The sequence below is a fragment of the Peromyscus eremicus genome, chromosome 1 (genome assembly GCF_949786415.1).
Source record: "Peromyscus eremicus chromosome 1, PerEre_H2_v1, whole genome shotgun sequence".
NCBI classification, from domain to species: Eukaryota; Metazoa; Chordata; class Mammalia; order Rodentia; family Cricetidae; genus Peromyscus; species Peromyscus eremicus.
The window spans coordinates 80,478,711-80,497,461 of record NC_081416.1 but is presented as its reverse complement, the minus strand read 5'-3'; the positions used below and the strand labels follow the sequence as shown (position 1 = coordinate 80,497,461).

At 49.0% G+C, this 18,751-nt stretch overlaps 1 protein-coding gene across 2 annotated transcripts in view; it reads left to right on the top strand.

Annotated features, from left to right (window-relative positions):
• Positions 1-18,751, top strand: part of Scnn1b (sodium channel epithelial 1 subunit beta) — a 63,492-nt gene that overhangs the window by 33,684 nt on the left and 11,057 nt on the right. The window contains exons 2-4 of one of the 2 annotated variants that reach the window (XM_059267476.1): positions 5,909-6,227; positions 9,333-9,600; positions 11,615-11,805. In XM_059267476.1, the coding sequence (XP_059123459.1) occupies positions 5,917-6,227; positions 9,333-9,600; positions 11,615-11,805 (770 nt within the window). In that variant the 5' untranslated portion in view covers positions 5,909-5,916. The remainder of the gene's footprint in view (positions 1-5,908; positions 6,228-9,332; positions 9,601-11,614; positions 11,806-18,751) is intronic. The other variant, XM_059267485.1, reaches the window with a different exon arrangement.

The following is an 18,751-nucleotide window of genomic DNA, read 5'->3' as shown; positions in this document are numbered from 1 at the left end:
CTCCAACTGTTTTCCAAAGTGATTCCACCTCAGCTCCCACCCTACATGTTGCTTCACATCCTTACCACTCAGAGCAATCGGCCCTCCCATGGGAAGTGGTATCCTGCTGTGGTTTGATTTGGCTTTCCCAGTGAGAAAAGACACAGAGACATCTTTCTTATGTTCATAATCTTCTTTTATGATTTTTTTCAAATCTTTTGACATTTTTGCTATTGTGTGTGTGTGTGTGTGTGTGTGTGTGTGTGTGTGTGTGTTTCTAGTGTGCATATGTGTGCAGTATGTCCCTTTGTGGTCACCCATAAGGAGGCCAGAGAAGGATGTCAGATGTCCCTCTTTATCACCACTTACTTTATTCTCCTGAGACAGAGTCTCTCACTGACCCTGGAGCTAAGACTGGGAGCTAACAAGTGCCATTGATCCTCCTGTCTCTACTCGTCACTACACTGGGGTTACAGGCACAAGTGTGGTCACATCCAGCTTTTTACATGGGTACAGGAGGTCCTCAAGTTCAGCAAGTGCTCTTAACACACAGAAAAGCCTCCTTTTCCCATTTTAAAGAGGAACATTTATGTGGGAAGCCACAGGTTCAATCCCCAGGACCACCAGGCAAAGAGGTTGTCTCTGAGGATGGTTTTTATTCTGTTCAAATCATAAAGTGAAGCTGGCAGTGTTGGTTGTGGTAAATTAGTGGTACCGACCTTATACTGGTGAATTTGGTGTTTTGGTATTTTCAGATGTTAACTGGTACAGTCACAGGCATTTTGTCAGTGAGTGTATGAGATTTCCATTCATGAACACAACAGTCAATGGTCAGAACAGGACAACTGATGCGTCTGTCACCTCAAACATTAGTCCTTTTTTTCTGCTGTAACAGTCACCATCCTCTCTACATCTATTCTGAATACCCAATTAGCTATTATCAGCTAGTTAGCCACTGTACTGTAGAAAGTGAAAGTTATTCCTCCTGGTCCCTGCTAGCAGGCCTTCATCCTCACCCTCTCCTTCATCACTGCCCTTCCCAGCCACTGGCTACGTGTATGGGTGCTTTGTCTGCAGGAACACCTGTGTGCCATGTGCATACAGTGTCCAGAAGAGGGCATCAAATCCCTTGGAACTGGAGCTACTGGTGCTTGTGAGTCACCATGTGGGTGCTGGGAACCAAACCCAGGTCCCCTGCAAAGCAGCAAGCCCTCTTAACCCGTGAGCTGGCTCTCCAGCCCAGTTTACATTCTTTTTAATGGATGAATAATGTTCCATTGCTTTTTATTTTTCTTTTTTGGTTGGAGTTTTGTTTACTAGTTTATATCTTTGCTTGGTCTTGTTTTGAGGTACACTCTTACTGTGTTAGCCTTGAATTTGCAATCCTTCTGCCTTGGCCTCTCAAATCCAGGGACTACATGTGTTCACCACCATAGCCAGCTTCCACATCTTCTTCATCCATTCCACCTGTGGTTGGTTATCTGAGCTGACTCCATCCGTGTCCTTGCTTACCTTCTGATTTGTGTGAGTATCTATAGATCTGGCATTCAAGTTCTGTGTCAAACTTGTATGTCACAAGTGTCCTCTCCACTTGCTTGTTCCTTCATTTTTTTTTAAAGATTTATTTATTTATTATGTATCCAGTGTTCTGTCTGCATGTATGCCTACAGGCCAGAAGAGGGCACCAGATCTCATTACAGATGGTTGTGAGCCACCATGTGGGTGCTGGGAATTGAACTCAGGACCTCTGGAAGAACAGCCAGTGCTCTTAATTGCTGAGCCATCTCTCCAGTCTCCTTCATTTTCTTAAAGGTGCCATTTTGCAAGGGAGCGGCTGTAGTGCTGAGAACGGCAAGTTCTAGACAAGCAATGTAGTATTCCAACGTCTTTTGAAAAGCAAAGACCTGAAAGGACGCTTGCTCAGTTGGTAAAGCGCTTGCTGCACAAGATCCAGAGTTCAGTCCCAAGGACCCACATGAAAAACCAAGTGTGGTGACTCACATGGTAATCCCACACCAGAGAGGCAGACACTGCTAATGCTTGGAGCCAGAGAGGCCAGCCAGCTTAGCCTGTTCAGAGAGATCTAGGTCAGGGGGAGCGCCTGTCTCAAAAAAACAAGGTGGACAGTGCTGGCGGAGCAATAACCAAGGCTGCCATCAGGCCTTCGCACAATAAATAAATAAATAAATAAATAAATAAATAAATAAATGTGGTTTAAAAACTAAAAATAAATCCAGTGAGCAGTGTTGTCTGCATGCCTGTTAATAATGAATAATGATAGCCAGGCTGTGGTGGTGCACGCCTTTAATCCCAGCACTCGGGAGGCAGAGCCAAGCGGATCTCTGTGAGTTCGAGGCCAGCCTGGGCTACCAAGTGAGTCCCAGGAAAGGCACAAAGCTACACAGAGAAACCCTGTCTCAAAAAACCAAATAATAATAATAATAATAATAATAATAATAATAATAATGAATAATGATAACAATAATAATAATGATAAAGAGATAAGGATGTAGCTCAATGACAAAACATTTGCCTTACATGCTCTGGGTTTGATCCCCAGCGCTATAAAAAAAATATTAAATTAACACAAATTACAAGACAGGTGTGATGGCATACACCTGGAATCCCAGCACTACAGGAGGTTGAAGCAGAGGGATCAGGAGTTCAAGGCCATCCTCTGGTAACTAGGGAGCATGAGGCCAGCATGAACTACAAGGTTGCCTCGGAACATTAAAAAAAACAAACCAGCTCAGTGAAAACACAAATGTTGTGTATTCTAACCAGATGCTGTATCTGACTCTGTTCTGAGCCAGAGGCCCCACTGTTGAGCTAGGAGATTATCGAGGATCAGAGGCCTGTACAGAGCTTCGACTTTCTCCTTGACTGAACCAGAAGGATTAAATGAGAATGGAAAAGATTAGGACCCAAGAGATGCCCTTTGTTTCTTTCTGCCAAAGACATTGTTGGCAACTAACACCCTGGTTTCTGTGAGGCCTTGGGGTGCTGGAGCGTGCCAAGGAGACCAGCCTCATCCTCTTTGCACTTTCCAGTCATAAGAATAATGGATTAGAGGAAAGCGACATCTAAAGCAGCTGGAACAGTGTGCTGACACTCTTGCAGCCTCTGCTGTACGTATTAGGAGAGCAGAAGACAGGCCTGCTGAGGGAGGCTAGAGCTGGAGAAGTCTGTGAGTGCTCACCTTACAGCCACAACGGCTTGGGAGGCCATGGAGTTTGATTCCCACAGAGAATGAAGACCATAGAGATGGCAAGGTCCCTGGCGCTCTGGTCCCTTCCTGTTACTGGAGGAAAGACGAGGATGCCACTGTATCCAGGCTGGTGTGGACACACTCGGATGGTGCAGAAAGGGATACCCAGCATGCTGTATTTGGCTGTTCAGCGGAGAGCTGGGTGTAATGCTGGGGGAAAGCTGCTGCCTTTCCCCCTGCCCCAGGGAGCTTGAGAGCTTAAGGAAGGAGCCATCCAAGTGAGTAACTGTAGCACCGGGTAAAGAGAGATGAACTCCTTCTCTTAACCTTCTAATAGTTGCAAATGACAGGCCCAATTTGGATCAGCACGCAAAAGAAAAAACATCTTGGGTCCCACAGCCCTCAAACAGATGGCTTGAGGCATGGCTAGATCCAACTGTTGAACTGACATCTTACTGGCTTGAGGCTCTGCTCTCCTCAGACTGATTTTGTTCTATTGTGTGCTGACAGGAACTACCATGTCAGAAGCCTTAGCTAAAGTGGAGGTCTCTTCCTCTGTTGCTCTAGCCTAAAGTGGCAGGATTGAGTTTCCGTGGTGCTTATGACAATGGCTAGGGAAGACATACATTCCCTAAGGTCAAGTGACATGGGAGAGGCCAGGGTTCCCCTGAACTGTTGGGGAAGGCGGAGGGGATATGGATGGGATCAGCAGGTGCCAAATGTCCCACCACAGTATCCCCAGCAGTGGCTCTCACAGGAAAGTGTCATGCCAGCTCAGAGTCAGGATAGCTCTGAGGAGGAATAGCCTCTGCTGCTGACCTTGGAGGTGGACTTAGCTGAGACAGCAGGAACCCATGGCTAGGGTGACTGCTGGGGGCAGGGGGATTCCCGGAAGCTCACTCATACCAGGCATGGTGGCAATTATTAGTAATCTCTGCATGAGCCTTGCTTCCTGTGTCCCTGGGAGACAGGTCTAGAAAGGTCTAAGAGTCTTCCCTGACCCACAGCTACCACCCAGTGCTCTAAGACCACCCACTCCATTCCAACCTGATCTGTGGAGCTGCTGGAGTATTCTTTCCAAATCTAAAACTTAATGCCTTCCCCCATGCAGCCAGGTACTGAGCTTGGCCCTCTGCAATTGGTGATTATTGAAATGAACCATCTTTCTTGCCCCCCTGAGAATTCCCAACTTATGGGCAAGTTATATACATATAAAATGTGGGTGACAATCAAATCTCACATTTTGTGTTTTGAGACAGGATTTCCTATAGTCAAGCTGGTTTTGAACTCACTGTGTAGCTGGGAATGACTCTGATCCTTCTGCTGGGGTTGTAGGTGTGCACCACATACACCGTTTGTGTGGTGCTGGGTCTCAAACCCAGGGCTTTGTGCATGCTAGGCAAGCACTATGCCAACTTAGCTACATTTTCTTTTTTTATTTTCATGTTTTATAGTATTGGGGATAGGACCTCAAGATCTCATATTCCTATTCTCTCTCTCTCACCCTCCCTCTCTCCCCATCCCTTCCTTCCTCCCTGTTCCCTCTCTCCTTCCCTTCCTTTCTTCCTCACCCTCCTTCTTCTCTCCCTCTTTCTGGAGTTCAAAGCCTCCCACAGGTGAGTGCTTCACCATTGCACTAGACCCCAAGCCCTCGCTTTCTATGAAGCAGGGTCTCATTCTGTAGCCCAAGCTGGCCTTGGACTCATGACAATCCTTCTGCCTCAGCTTCCCAAATGATGAGATTACAAGATGGCACCACCATGCCTACACAGAGACCTTCTTTTTAACCATCACCCTCTCATGCTTCTAGGATCTCAGGGTGCAGAGCCTCAGTCTTTGTGCTGGTCCCATTTGGAAGCTCAGTATTTCTGTTGGCTTATTTTATCAGCACCAGCCCTGTCCCGTTGACGCCTCATTTAGGGTGGCCGGGCTCTGGACTTCGCACATGTTTTTCACCTTCTCGGCAATTCTATAAGTTAGCTGTGACAGGGCTTGGGGTGGAGGTCAGAGACAGAGCATTTGCCAAACTCAGCTCTTCTGGGGAGAGAGAGAGAGAGAGAGAGAGAGAGAGAGAGAGAGAGAGAGAGAGAGAGAGAGAGAGAGAGAGAACAGTAAGGCAAATGCTACTGAACCTGATGGCCTGACTTCAATCTCCAGGACTCACATGGTAGAAGGGGAAAACAGACTCCTGAAGGTTGTCACCAGCATGCACTGGCATACTCGAACACACAATAAATCAAATAAAAATTTTAAGAGAGAATTTTTTAATGAAATGAAAGAATTAGGTATGTCAAGATGTTATGTATGGGAAACCTGAGCTGAGAAATCTAGCAACTGGTCTACTATGCTGGGCATTCCCTGGGGGTTGAAAAACCTCAGTCACTAGAATGGGCATGGTAGTGATGGCTGTAATCCCAGAGCTGGCAGGAGGCAGAGACAGGGGGGATAGAGGTAAGTTCAAGGCCAGCATGGGCTGGGGGAGGGACATGCAGGGCATAGACATCTTGTCTGATTTGCTCATCACCGAATCCAGAGACACTAGTTGAGTTAAGCTGCAGTCACTCAATAAGCACGTTTCTGTTCGATGGATAGATAGGTGGAAGGGTAGACAGCGGCGGGTGGCCGAAGGAGGGATGGAGAGGGGGCTGGGCTCTGCAACCTGTCTCTGTCCTGTGACCTCCTCAACGGTGTCCTGTCTGATGGCATCCCATGTGCCAGCAGGTGCCACCATGCCAGTGAAGAAGTACCTGCTGAAGTGCCTGCACCGGTTGCAGAAGGGCCCGGGCTACACCTACAAGGAGCTGCTGGTCTGGTACTGCAACAACACCAACACGCACGGCCCCAAACGCATCATCTGCGAAGGGCCCAAGAAGAAGGCCGTGTGGTTCCTGCTCACGCTGCTCTTCGCCTGCCTCGTGTGCTGGCAGTGGGGCGTCTTCATCCAGACCTACCTGAGCTGGGAGGTCAGCGTCTCGCTCTCCATGGGCTTCAAGACCATGAACTTCCCGGCGGTCACCGTCTGCAATTCCAGCCCCTTCCAGTAGGTGGTCCCCGGAGCAAAGCTGGCTCCCCTTGTCCCTCCTCTTCCTCCCTCCCTACGTTCCCATGTCTCCTTTTCTCTCCAGTCTTTCTGTTTTGTTCCTTCTTTTTTCTTTCACTTTTTGCTTTCACTTTTGCAACATATAAGACTTAAAAAATCCTAAGCTTCCTCAGCTTAAAGAGAGCCACAGGATGTCTAGATCTAAGTAACTTTGGAGTGGAGCAAAGGTCAGCCTCCGGTGTTGTGCCTTGGGCACTGTCCATCTTCTTTTTAAAAATTGTTTATTTAATATCCATTTGTGCATATAATGTATTTGGATAAAATCCCTCCCCTCCAGTTCCCCCCTTATCCCCCTTTTTTCTCCCAACTCGTTCTCTCTCTCTCTCTTTCTCTCTCTCTCTCTCTCTCTCTCTCTCTCTCTCTCTCCTCTGTTTTTTAAAGCCCACTAAGTCCATAAGCCTGTATGTTTATGGATGTAGAACCATCTACTGGAGCATAGGCAGCTTCTATAGCCCCAGCATTCAGAGGCTGAGGCAGGATGATGAATTCCAGGCCAGCCTGGGCTGTACAGCCAGAACCTGTTTCAAAAACAAGACCATATACACTATATAAATGGTACTTCCTGCTTTCAGCAATGCTGCATCGATATATTGAATTTGTGTTTATTGAGCATCTACTGTGTGCCAGACACTGTTCCACATGCTAGCAATTTTAGCAATGAACAGATCCAAGCCACTGCCCTCTGTATAACCTGTCAGAGGAAAGAACCATTAAGATTTTTTCCATATTGGAGTTGGAGAAATGGCTCATCAGTTAGAGCACCAGCTACTCTTCCAGAGGACCTGTGTTCAAATCCCAGCACCCACATGACAGCTCACAATGGCCTGTAACTCCAGCTCCAGGGATCCAGTGCCCTCTTCTGGCCTCTTTGGGCACCAGACATGCACACGGTGCACAGACATATATACAGGCAAAATGCCCATAAACATAAAAATGATTAAAAATGAAAAAAAAGATACCTTGGAGGCTGGAGAGACAGCTCAGTGGTTAAAAGCACTGGCTGCTTTTCCAGAGGACCCAGGTTCAGCTCCCAGCACGCACACGCAGCTCACAACTGTCTATAACTCCAGTTCCAGAGAACCTGAAACCCGCAAGTGTGCGATACACATACATACATGCAGGAAAAATACTCATAAAAATCAAATAAAATAACAAATTTTTAATTTTAAGCCCTAAATTTTAAAAGACTTTTCCAAAAATATTGAGTTATGACTTTGATGATCAGAGACTCATCCCCACTCCCCCAGTGCTTGGGCAGATTACGCTTAGGGGAAGGGGTACAGTTCTTTCATGTACCGCCCATCTGGAGGGGGCATTCCTGCAGCAAGCCCAGTTCATAGATGAGGAAATACAGATTCAGAGGGGTGCGCGCATCTGTTCAACCACTCAGGGTGAGAAACCTAGAACTTGGACCCAGGCCTGGTCTAACTTCAGAAGGGCCACGTTTTAACCATCCTGCCATGCTGTCTCTTACACAGCGAGAAGGCTTCAGGGTGTGATGACGAATAGACCCCCATCCAATCAGGACTGAGGGGACAGGTGGCCAGTCAGTAAAAACTGTCTCGAGGCGTAAGGAGAAGTTAGCCCGGAGGGATGGAGGCATTGCTCAGGTTATAGACATGGTGTGTTCCAAGGCCCAGGGGTAAAACAGCCTGGCAAATTCAAGAATGGAGTGATAGATGATATTCTTGTCCAAAGGAAAGTTCTAGAAGGGAGTTCACACTCCCTTGTGGTTACCTTCCCAATCCTCAAAAGTTCCTTTGGCTTTTGTATTTGTGTGTGCATTCATTCATGTGTGTGGAGACCAGGGGTCAGCCTAGGAGTCATTTCTCAGGGAACAGCACCCATTGTGCTTTGAGACAGGGTTTTTCAGTGGGGCTGGACCCCATGGCTGGCCAGCAAGCTCCAGGGAATCTGCCTGCCTCGTCAGCCCAGCACGGGGTCTAAAGGGCAGTCCATCTGTTTACAAGGGTGCTGGGAACTGAACTCAGGTCCTCATGTTAAGCACTTTAATGGCGCAGTGGTGAAGAAAGCTTGCAGTGGACCCAAGCTCTGTCCCAGCACCCGCTGTGGGTGCTCACAACTGAGTATAATTCCAGCCCCAGGGAACCCAATGCCCTCTTCTGGCCTCCATGGGCACATCCTACAAGTAGTACACACACACACACACACACACACACAGAGAGAGAGAGAGAGAGAGAGAGAGAGAGAGAGAGAGAGAGAGAGAGAGATTACTAGTACAACAACATTAATAACCACAGCAACTCTCTCTGAGGGACCCTTTCTTACCCCTTCCTCTGTTTTCTAAGTGAGAAAACTGAGCTTCAGAGGGCTAAGCTGTCCAAGGCCATACAGGTTTTAAGTGATATGACAGGATTTGAACCCAGAGCCCATGCAGAGACTTACTGTGAGAGGCAGCTGTGGACATCTGCCCTGGGATAACACCACCACCCATGAGACCCCCACCCTCCCCTCCTCCTTCTGTGTGCTCCTGAACAGCTTGGTGCTGTGGACAGAGCTGAGCTGCAGAGCTCTGGCCGTTCATTTTCTCATCTTGGGTTTAATCGGCCTCCTGCAGGAAAAGCCCTTTCACCAAGGCTGGCCCACCCGGCCCCGATGTATGTGTGCCCTGGGCATGGGTGACCAAGTGGGCACTCTGTTCTATGGATCCATCCCTTCCACAGGGCCTGGTCACTCTTCCAACATGGAGCCCCTGGGAAGGAGAGAAATGCAATGGGAGAGAGGTGATGTCTGAGTTGAACCCAGGGCATCACACATGCAGGCAGGCACTCCATCACTAGGATACATCTCTAACTCTTTAAGAAATAAAGAATGAGGCAGGATCTCATTACCTTGCCCAGACTGGGCTTAAATTTATACTCCTCCCGCCTCAGTCTCCAGAATAACTGGGATTATATGTGTGCATCACCAGGCCCTGCCTTTGGTGGCAAGTTCTTATATGTTGGGGCACAAGAAGACCCCAGGCTCTGCATGCTCTTTCTGTGGTAGCCCCTTGCCCACCTGACCTGACCTCTCCCCACTTAGGTACTCCAAGGTCAAGCACTTGCTGAAGGACCTGGATGAACTGATGGAGACTGTCTTGGACAAGATTCTGGCTCCGGAGCCCACTCACACCAACACCACCAGGACCCTGAACTTTGCCATCTGGAACCACACACCCCTGGTCCTTATTGATGAACGGAACCCTAACCACACAGTGGTCCTCGACCTGTTTGGGGACAGCCACAATAGCAGCAGTCCAGTCCCAGGAAGCGCCTGCAAGGCCCAGGGGTGCAAGGTGGCCATGAGGCTGGTAAGTTTCCCAAGCACAGGCCATGGCTGTCCAGAGAGACTGGTGACAATCTATTTTCGCTAATAACCTAAGGTTTACTGAGAGGACCCAGTGCCTGTTTCATACATCTGCAAAGGGTTGAGGGGGTGTGCGGGTGTATTTGCACACGTACCTGTCAGAGGTGGGTCAGAGGACAATCCCAGATGTCATTTCTCCTTAGGCAAGGCTGACCAACCAGCAAGCCTGAGGAATCTGCCCGTCTCCACCTCCCCAGTTCTGAGATTACAAACACCATTTCACTGTATTTTAAATTATTTTTCAATTTATTTTATCTTACGTGTATGAGTGTTTTGCTTGCATGTACGTGCCTGGTGCCTATGGAGGTCTGAAGAGAGCATTGGATCCCCTGGAACTGGAGGTACAGATGGTTGTGAGCCACCATGTGGTTCTGGGAATCAAACCTAGATCCTCTGGAAGAGCAAGTGCTCTTAACCTCTGAGACCGCTCTCCAGCCCTCACCTGGGTTTTTTATGTGAGTTCTGAGGATCCAACTCAGGTTTCCCTGCTGGGGCTACAAGCACTTTACAGGCTGAATGATTCTCTGAGCCTTGCAAGCACTTCTTAAAAAGGAGAACTGGCTGGTGTGTTGGTGAGACCCTTGGAGGGGAGTGACCCAGTTCAAACTCGTTTATGCAAAGCAGGGAGCCACTGACACCTGTAACAAAGAGATCCAGAATCCATCTGGGTTCAGGCACTCGGGTGCTTTCGTGAGGACTCATCATCCTCCATCTCAGCTCAGGCCTTGCCTTCTCCCACCTACATCTCAGCCATCTCTCCCCACAGTTCCTCTTTCTCAATAAAGCAGTCAAGCGCCTTTGGCTAACTCTCCTGGTCACATCACACCCCTAAAATTATCACAGTGGGCTTCAGCCAGCCTCCAGTGATTGGCCAGTCCTGGATCACGTGCTTGGGAGCTGGCAGTGGTTTCACAAGGACTTGAGCAGGTAGGATGTAGTCAGAGGCCAAAAAACCGCTGCCACACTGAGGCTGAGGTGCCGCCGGCTCCTGTGGCTCCAGTGGGAGAAAACCTCATCTGGGATCTCCCAGAGCTCTGTCACAAGCCAGACCATGATCCAGGCCTCATCCCTGGAGAGCGCCAGGATGCAGTTCAGGGCCCAGAGGCCTGCACTGTCAACAGCTTCCCTGGTTACTCTGAGGGTCAGCCCTGACAGCCTCCAGAGGGGCAACTGTGTCTGCCTTGCACTGGTACACGGTCGCAGCCTCCAAAGGCCCCCCTCAAACCAGCAAATGGCCTGGAGCCCGGGAGTGGATGCCACACTAGGGTTACCTAGCTGAAAATTCAGCCCAAGCTCTTAGGGTGAGCTCTGTGTCCATGCGTGTCCCTGTGTGTGTCCCGTGTGTCCCTGTATGTCTGAGTGTGTGTATTTGAGTGTATGTGTGTGTGTGTCTGTGTCTGCGTGTGTGCCTGTGTGTCTCTTGTGTGTCTGTGTGTCTGAGAGTGTGTCTCTGTGTGTAACCATGTGTGTTTGTGTGTCTCTGTGTGTGTACTCATATGTATTTGAGTGTGTCTGTGTGTATGTGTGTGTATTTATGTACGTTTGTCTGTCTGTGTATCCAAGTGTGTTTGTGTATCTGAATGTGTGTGCTTGTGTGTGTTTGTACATCTGAGTGTGTGTGTTTGCGTGCCCATATGTGTTTGTACCCATGTGTGTTCGGGTGTGTGTGTGTGTTTGCCCATGTGTGTCAGAATGTGTTCTTTTGTGTCTCCTCTATATGTGCTATGTACCTGTGCGTGTGTCCTGTAGAGTACCTGAGAGTACCAGTGGGGGTTGTGTATGACCAGCCTGGAGTTGCTTGAGGTGATGGCCCCTGAGCATGCATGAGTTAGGATTCTAACACATTTCCCACCACCAGGGTGAAGCCACAGGGCAGCTGACATGGTGCTGCCCTCCCCTCCTGGGTTCCTCAGAGCAGTGGCCTTTGTGTCTTCAGGAACCTCTCTTCCCTTCCACAGTGCAGCGTCAACGGGACTGTGTGTACCTTCCGGAACTTCACCAGTGCCACCCAGGCTGTGACTGAGTGGTACATCCTGCAGGCCACCAACATCTTTTCACAAGTACCTCGAGAGGACCTGGTGGGCATGGGCTACGCCCCTGATCGCATAATCCTAGCCTGCCTGTTTGGGACAGAGCCCTGCAGCCATCGGTGAGAGCAACTTCTGTCCCCTGCTCTGACAGGGAGAATGAGTCAGGAGCCTGGCCTGCTAGGGTGCAGACCCACCCAGCTCTAGAGTAGCTGTCTGCAGCATACAGGCCGGTCTGTCTGAGACAGGCTCATGACACTGGCGGGAATCACTTTGGGAGACGTCAGCAAGGAAGGCAGATGTGGAAGGAAGATAAGGATGGACAAGGATGTGATGACTGTGGGTGAAGCCTGGGCTTGGCCTGATTCATGGGACGATCTCCTGTGGTGCATGAATACACAGAGCTGTCCTCCCTTGATAGAGGGGCCAGGCCTTTTATAATGTTCCCATCAGCCAGGCTTGGCTGTCGGCCACCCCAGGAACAGGGGCAGCCTTGGGTCGTTAGCCTGCCCAACAACTGGGCGATGGTGCAACCACTTGATGGCATGTGTGGGTGGGCACCTGGCATTGTCTGGCTTTTGCTTTCTTTTCTCTAAAACGGGACAATCATTTTACCCACCTCTTCCAGTTATGATGAAGGGTATATAGTCAGGTCCACACCAGCATGCAGAGCAAGGCTTATGAGGGCTCAAGGTCTTCCTCTTCCCTATAATGCCCCTTCCTGGCAGGTGACAGAATGACAGGGAGTGGCAGCGACCCAGAAAGTCTGGGCTATCTTCCAGCTTGTTCACAAAATCCCATCTCCTTCACCTGGACATGAAGACTTATGCCCTCCTGGTCTGAGCTCTCACACTTCAGTTCTCAGTTATGCTGCTACACAGGGGCTCCTTTCTAAATCTCGTGCTTGGGCATGTGACATGCTTCCAGGTTCATCTTCCCAGGAACTGTAGCCTTGGCCCTGAACCTTCCCCTGGCTCAGTGAAGAACAGGCTGAGAGCTGCAGATCCTCTGTCCCCTCTGTGCACAGGTGTACTGGGCAGGCACTTTGTACATGGGATCAAGGAGTAGCCAATCAAACCAAATGTGATGGTACAAGCCTGTGGTCTTGGCCCTCAGGAGACAGAGACAAGAGGACCAAGAATTCCTTGGCTACACACACACACACACACACACACACACACACACACACACACACACACACCATACAAGATAGCACCAATGTCCCATAATGCAAATCAGAAAAATGGCAGTCCTCATGGATGTAATAACCACAAGATGGTACCCCACTGATAGGACAGGCCTGCCTTGAGGCAGGTTGGAGTTCAACTAGTTATTCCTATTACTAAACCCACATTAGATAAGGAATTCAAAATCGGTCATGATGCAATGTTTACTGGACCTGTTATGGGCCAAACTTTATTCGGAGCACTTCTCATATACGAAATCATAATTCACCCTGGCAACAAGCCCATGAAGGGTACTAATGTTCCCCACTTCCCCCAGAGAGATTAAGTCACACCGTTGGTGACTGGCAGAGCCAGAGGCCTCTGTTAGGCATAGAAGATGGAGCTCAAACAGATAAACATGGTGGCGGATGCCTGTAGTCTCAGCAGAGAGACAGGTGGAGCAGGAGTTCAAGGCTGTGCTTCGTGAGACCCTGGGAATAGAGAGATGGGACGGGGATGGGAGGACAGGGAGGGGAAAGGGCAAGAATAGGAAAGAAGGAAAACAAAGGTGTCTGTCGTCATCCTCCCTACCCACTCCTTTCAAATCTCCTAAGCCAAGCCTCTGAGTAAAAAGGGCCACCCAGCCACCTAGTCAGGAAACCATAGCCAACCTGCATCTGGACTGTCTCTTACTCCCGCAGCTGTTGGCCACCAGCTCCCTGAGCAGAAACTGAGTGGGACTGTGCCCTTGCCTTCCACCATACTGGGCTCCTGGCACTCCTATCCCTTGTCTCCTTACTCTCTGGGTCTGTCCTCTGTCTTGGTCACATGAATGCTCTCTCAAAGGAAAGATTCAGTGTGAAGAGCATGCATGTCATCTCCACCAAGCCATCAAGCTGCCTGGATTTGAACAGCAGCCAGCACTTCGTGTGTTCAGACACACACACACACACACACACACACACACACACACACACACACACACCACTTATCTTCTTTCTCTCTGTCTGTCTATCTCTCTCTCACACCAGTTCCTGTCCTTTTATTAATTCATATGCAATTGTCAGTCAGACAACACTTGCCATAGTAATGTCTGTCCAAGTGGCTGCCTGTGAAAGCACCACGGTTACCTCGACCAGGGGGCCAGTGTTTCCATTGTCACTGTGTTCAGAACAGCTAGCTTAACCTTGTTTCTCTTAAGCTTGTGCTTGGGAGCAATATAAGACACCTTCCTTTTCTTAGCCCCACCTCTAGGTCTCAACACAAGATGAAGGGCGGACTCCTTTTGAATGCTATAGTCAAACAAAATGCAGCCGCCATCTACTCCTTATCCTGAATCCTGGCCTTAGCTTTCACTTTGGTGTCCCAGGGCTCAGCTCCAGTGTCATCTTTCCTATAAGGGTCTGCCATGATCTAGCATGGCTTCAAGGACTGCCCTAACTGGGGAAGTGAGGGAATGAAGAAAGTACAGACACACAGACACAGAAGAGCTGTTACTGTGTGGTCTGGGCTCTCTAATGGAGAAGCCGCAGCGCTCTGGAAGCTCAGAATCGTCAGTATGTACAGCTGAGTGGGGAGGTGGGATTATTACGTCAGATAGATGAGGATGGAAAGACTTCCTCAAGTCCGAGTGCAAATATTGACAGTGTGCAGAAAATGTCCACCATAACTCTTTTCCCTGAAGAGCAGGCCTGAAGACTTCTCCCCAACAGAGACTGCTCCTACCAAGATCAGCTAATCCTGTCTCCTCAATCCATCTGTATGGTCTTTCCATCCCATGGGTCTGAGGCACTGGGGTACTTGACATGGCCATGCCCATTTCAACAATATACATTGACTCAGGACTTCACTCACACCCTACAAGGCTCTTTACAAGAAATATCTGCATCTTGGCAGTGATTCTACCACAAATGGAGGATCAGAAAGTTATTTAGCTTCTCTAAGTTTTCCTTAGCTTCTCTGTTTCCTTATCTAAAAAAGGGGGTGAGTGAAGTGATCTCATAGAGCTCCTGGGAGGATTGAATGAGTTGGCCTATGTTAAGGAGCTTAGAACTGTGCCTGGTGCCACATTTTAAAAAATCAGCTGATTGCCGGGCGGTGGTGGCACACGCCTTTAATCCCAGCACTCGGGAGGCAGAGCCAGGTGGATCTCTGTGAGTTCGAGGCCGGCCTGGGCTACCAAGTGAGTTCCAGGAAAAGGCGCAAAGCTACACAGAGAAACCCTGTCTCGAAAAACCAAAAAAAAAAAAAAAAAAAAAAAAAAAAAAATCAGCTGATTGTGGAATTCTTTCCTATTTCCTATTTGTTGAAAAGTGGCAAAGACAGCAGAATGAGGAGATGGCTCAGAGGATAACGTCACTTCCTATGCAAGCGAGAGGACCTGAGTTTGAATCCCTGGAATTCATGTAAAAAGCTGGGTGTGGCTGCATGTTCTTGTAGCCCCAGCACCAGGAACAGAGACAGGAAGATCACTGGTGTTTGCTAGCTGACAGCCTGACTCCAGATTTAATGAGACACTATATCAAGGGAAAAATGTAGAGAGTGATAGAGAGTGACGGAGGAGCACACCCAACATCTTCCTCTGGCCTCTCCTTGTGACCAAGAGTGAATACACACACATACACACACACACAACACACACACATACACACACACACATATACACCACACATATAAACTACATGCACACACATATAAATCACACACACACATGCACACATATACAACACACACATATGCACATACACTATACACATACAACACATATACACCACACATATAAACCACACACACACACACACACACACACACACACACTGCCAAAACCAGCACATAGGACTCTCTTTGATCCCTTGGCCAGTGATCTCTTTCCTTAACATCCTGCCTCTCAACTGTAATCTGTCAAAACTAAGAAAATGGTGTGATATAGGTCAGGGGCAGAGCACTCATCTAGAGGGTAAGGGTCCTGGGTCAGACCCCCAGCACCACAAATGCAAGCGGCAAAGAATGCAAACTTGCATCTCTAGGAAGGAATCAACATGCTTTGTTCTGATTTCATCCATTTTCCCACACAACATTTTCCCATCAAGGACTTTGTCCAGGAGGACAGGCAGCATTGAACATGGAGCCTCTTTGGTTAGGACCATTTCTCAGACTTCTTTGTTGGGGGTGACCTTGAATGCTTCAGAGGACTGTTTAGATGTCTCATGGGAAGCCCTTGATGTGGGTGGACCTGTTCTGTTTGATCTTAGCAGGGGTGATGGGCTCAGAGAAGCCAGCCTCAGAGGCCACCTGACACCTGAAAGGAATCACAGCAGGTAGAGCAAAGTGGCCAGGTTATAGCACACATGACATCATCTTCCTCTCTTGGGAAGTGAGTCACATGATTTGATGGAGTAGGCAAGTGGTCACATGACGTGGGGGAGTGGGCAAGTAGACTCATGGATGCTAGGAATCTAAACTCAGGTCCCCGTGCTTTGACAGTTAACACTTTCCCAACCGAGCCATCTTTCCTGCCTCTGCCCCCCTTCCCTTCCCTCTCCTCTTCTAGACATGCTGTCCAGTCTGGTCCTAAGTTCAAGTCTCCAGAGTACCTGGCACCACACGTGACCATGAGGTCCCTGTCTATCTCCCAGGCATTTCTGAAGACTTGCTTGCTGGCCTCTGCATTCATGGCCCCTATCCCAGAAAACGTTTACAGAGGGAACCCTTGCTCTGGAGCTAGAGGTTACTAAATCTGTGCATAGTCTCTCTAGGTGACAGGCATTACCAACAAATGAATAGTTGGTAGAGATGACGACCCAGAGTTCAGTCTGCAGAAGGCGACTGGCCTCACCCTGGCAGCCTCCTGCTCCCTTCTGGGCTGCATCTGCCCAAGACAGTCACTTGGGCACACTATGTCCTTACAGCCTGGGATGAGGCCTCTCCCTTCAGAGCAGGGCCTGGCCGCAGCCTGTTTGCTCTGCTCTCTGCCTGTGGTCTCATCTCTGACCCACAGTGTAGAGACCATGCGGTGCCTGCTCAGAGCGCCTGATGCTATGCCCCCATCAGGACACACCCTTCCCTCCCCTGCCTAGGAGACTCCACCACCTCTTCCTCAGCCTTTGAGTCTCCTCAGGCCCCACCTTGGCCCAGACACCTTCCCTGACCCACCTCTACCCCCGGTTTATCTCTCCCAGTGTCCTTATCACATATTACAGTTTATTCAACAAATATTTACCAAGAGTCTGTGTGCTGCTGCATTGTGTTCCAGGCTCTGGAAACAGAGGTGTGGACAGTATCAGCCATGGTACTTTGAATGTCACAGTATGCCAGGCATCTCTCCCTCAGCTCAGTCCTGGAAGGTAGTAGCTGCTGCTATTGTCCCTGGGACATATGAATAGATGGTGAAAATGAAGCTCAGTGATGTTAAGGGACACCGTCAATCTCACTGGGCTAGGAAAGGATAAAGCCAGAAGTCGGTTTTAGGCAGACTACTCTGAGCCAGTGACCTCTGGCCTATCATCCTACAGATCCAAGGTCATGGCTCTCCTTAGACCTAGGGCCCACTGCAGACGCAGCAGATAGATAAGCGACTAAATCAAGGTGATTTCCCAGTCTTGTGCTGGATCAAATGTAATGAAGAAGTGGAAATGTGTGTGTGGGGGGGTGTCCATTCCTAACACCTTGTCATAGTCAGCTAAGTTCTATCACTTTGCGAGGGGGGCGGGGAGACTTGGGAGTCTCAGAGGAAATGAAACTGAAGGAAATAAAGCAGCTGTTTGATGGATGGGCTGGTTAGATAATGTTCTAGATGCAGGGAACAGCGCGTGTGCAGAGGCTGTGTTTGCAAACATCTGGAGTATTGCTGAAGTGTAGTGGATGAGGGGGAAGGGACTGTGAACAGCATGGAGCCCCTGGAGGGATCTGAGAGGAGTGTGCCTTGCCTCATCACAGACAGGGACAGTGGTCCTGATGCTGCACGGCAAGACTGAGGGAGCAAAGGTGGCCACAGGACTTTTGCAGGGATTCTAGCATGAGATGGCTGTTAGGGAACAAGGGGGACAGGAGTTCTGGGGAGCTTGGACCAGAGACCGAGCCTTAGATAGAATTGGACAAGCTGGGACAGCTCCATCCTGTTTTCCTGGCTGCTCCAGCCCAGTGCCCACCTCTAGAAATGTTTGTAGGGCCAAGGAAAGCCAATTATTACTCATCCTCCTTGTACTGTTTCGGAAAACCAAAGCCCAGAGGTTGAGCAGGACAAGCCCCATCTGATGGTGGCAGAGAAAGCCAGGAGCAGAGCCTAGGTAGGATTTCTGTTTCTGTACTGGGCCATCTCATTCTGTTCGGAGCCCAGAGACTGAGACAGGAGACTGAACACAGGACTTCCTTATGAGAACAGGGGAGAATAACACTTGGTTATCCTGAGGATCAAGGGAGATGATGTATACTGAAATAGGTAGGGCTGGCTGTGGAGATTTGGAACATCAGTTGATATTTAAATTTCACACATTTGGAGGACTTACCCTGTTTCTTCTTGGTTTCGATAAAATAAAAGAACAGAATAGATACACAGGTATTTGCTTGGGGATTCTTTCTGGTTTTATTTTGAAGAATACTTTTAAACCATTTACTTATTCATTCATTCATTCACTCACTCACTCATTCATTCATTCATTCATGGGAGTCACATGCCACAGCCCACATTCGAAGGTCAGAGAACAACTTGTGGGAGCCAGTTCTCCCTCCCCACAGTGTGGCTCCTGGGGATTGGACTCCGGAGGTCAGGCTTGTCAGCAAGTGCACTTACTGGATGAGCCGTCCTACCAACCTCTGAGGAATACTTTCAGCGTTACTTCTGATGGCCACGAGCACATCCACATCACAGAGCAGAGGTGGAGGAACAGTCCAACCCTGTGCTAGG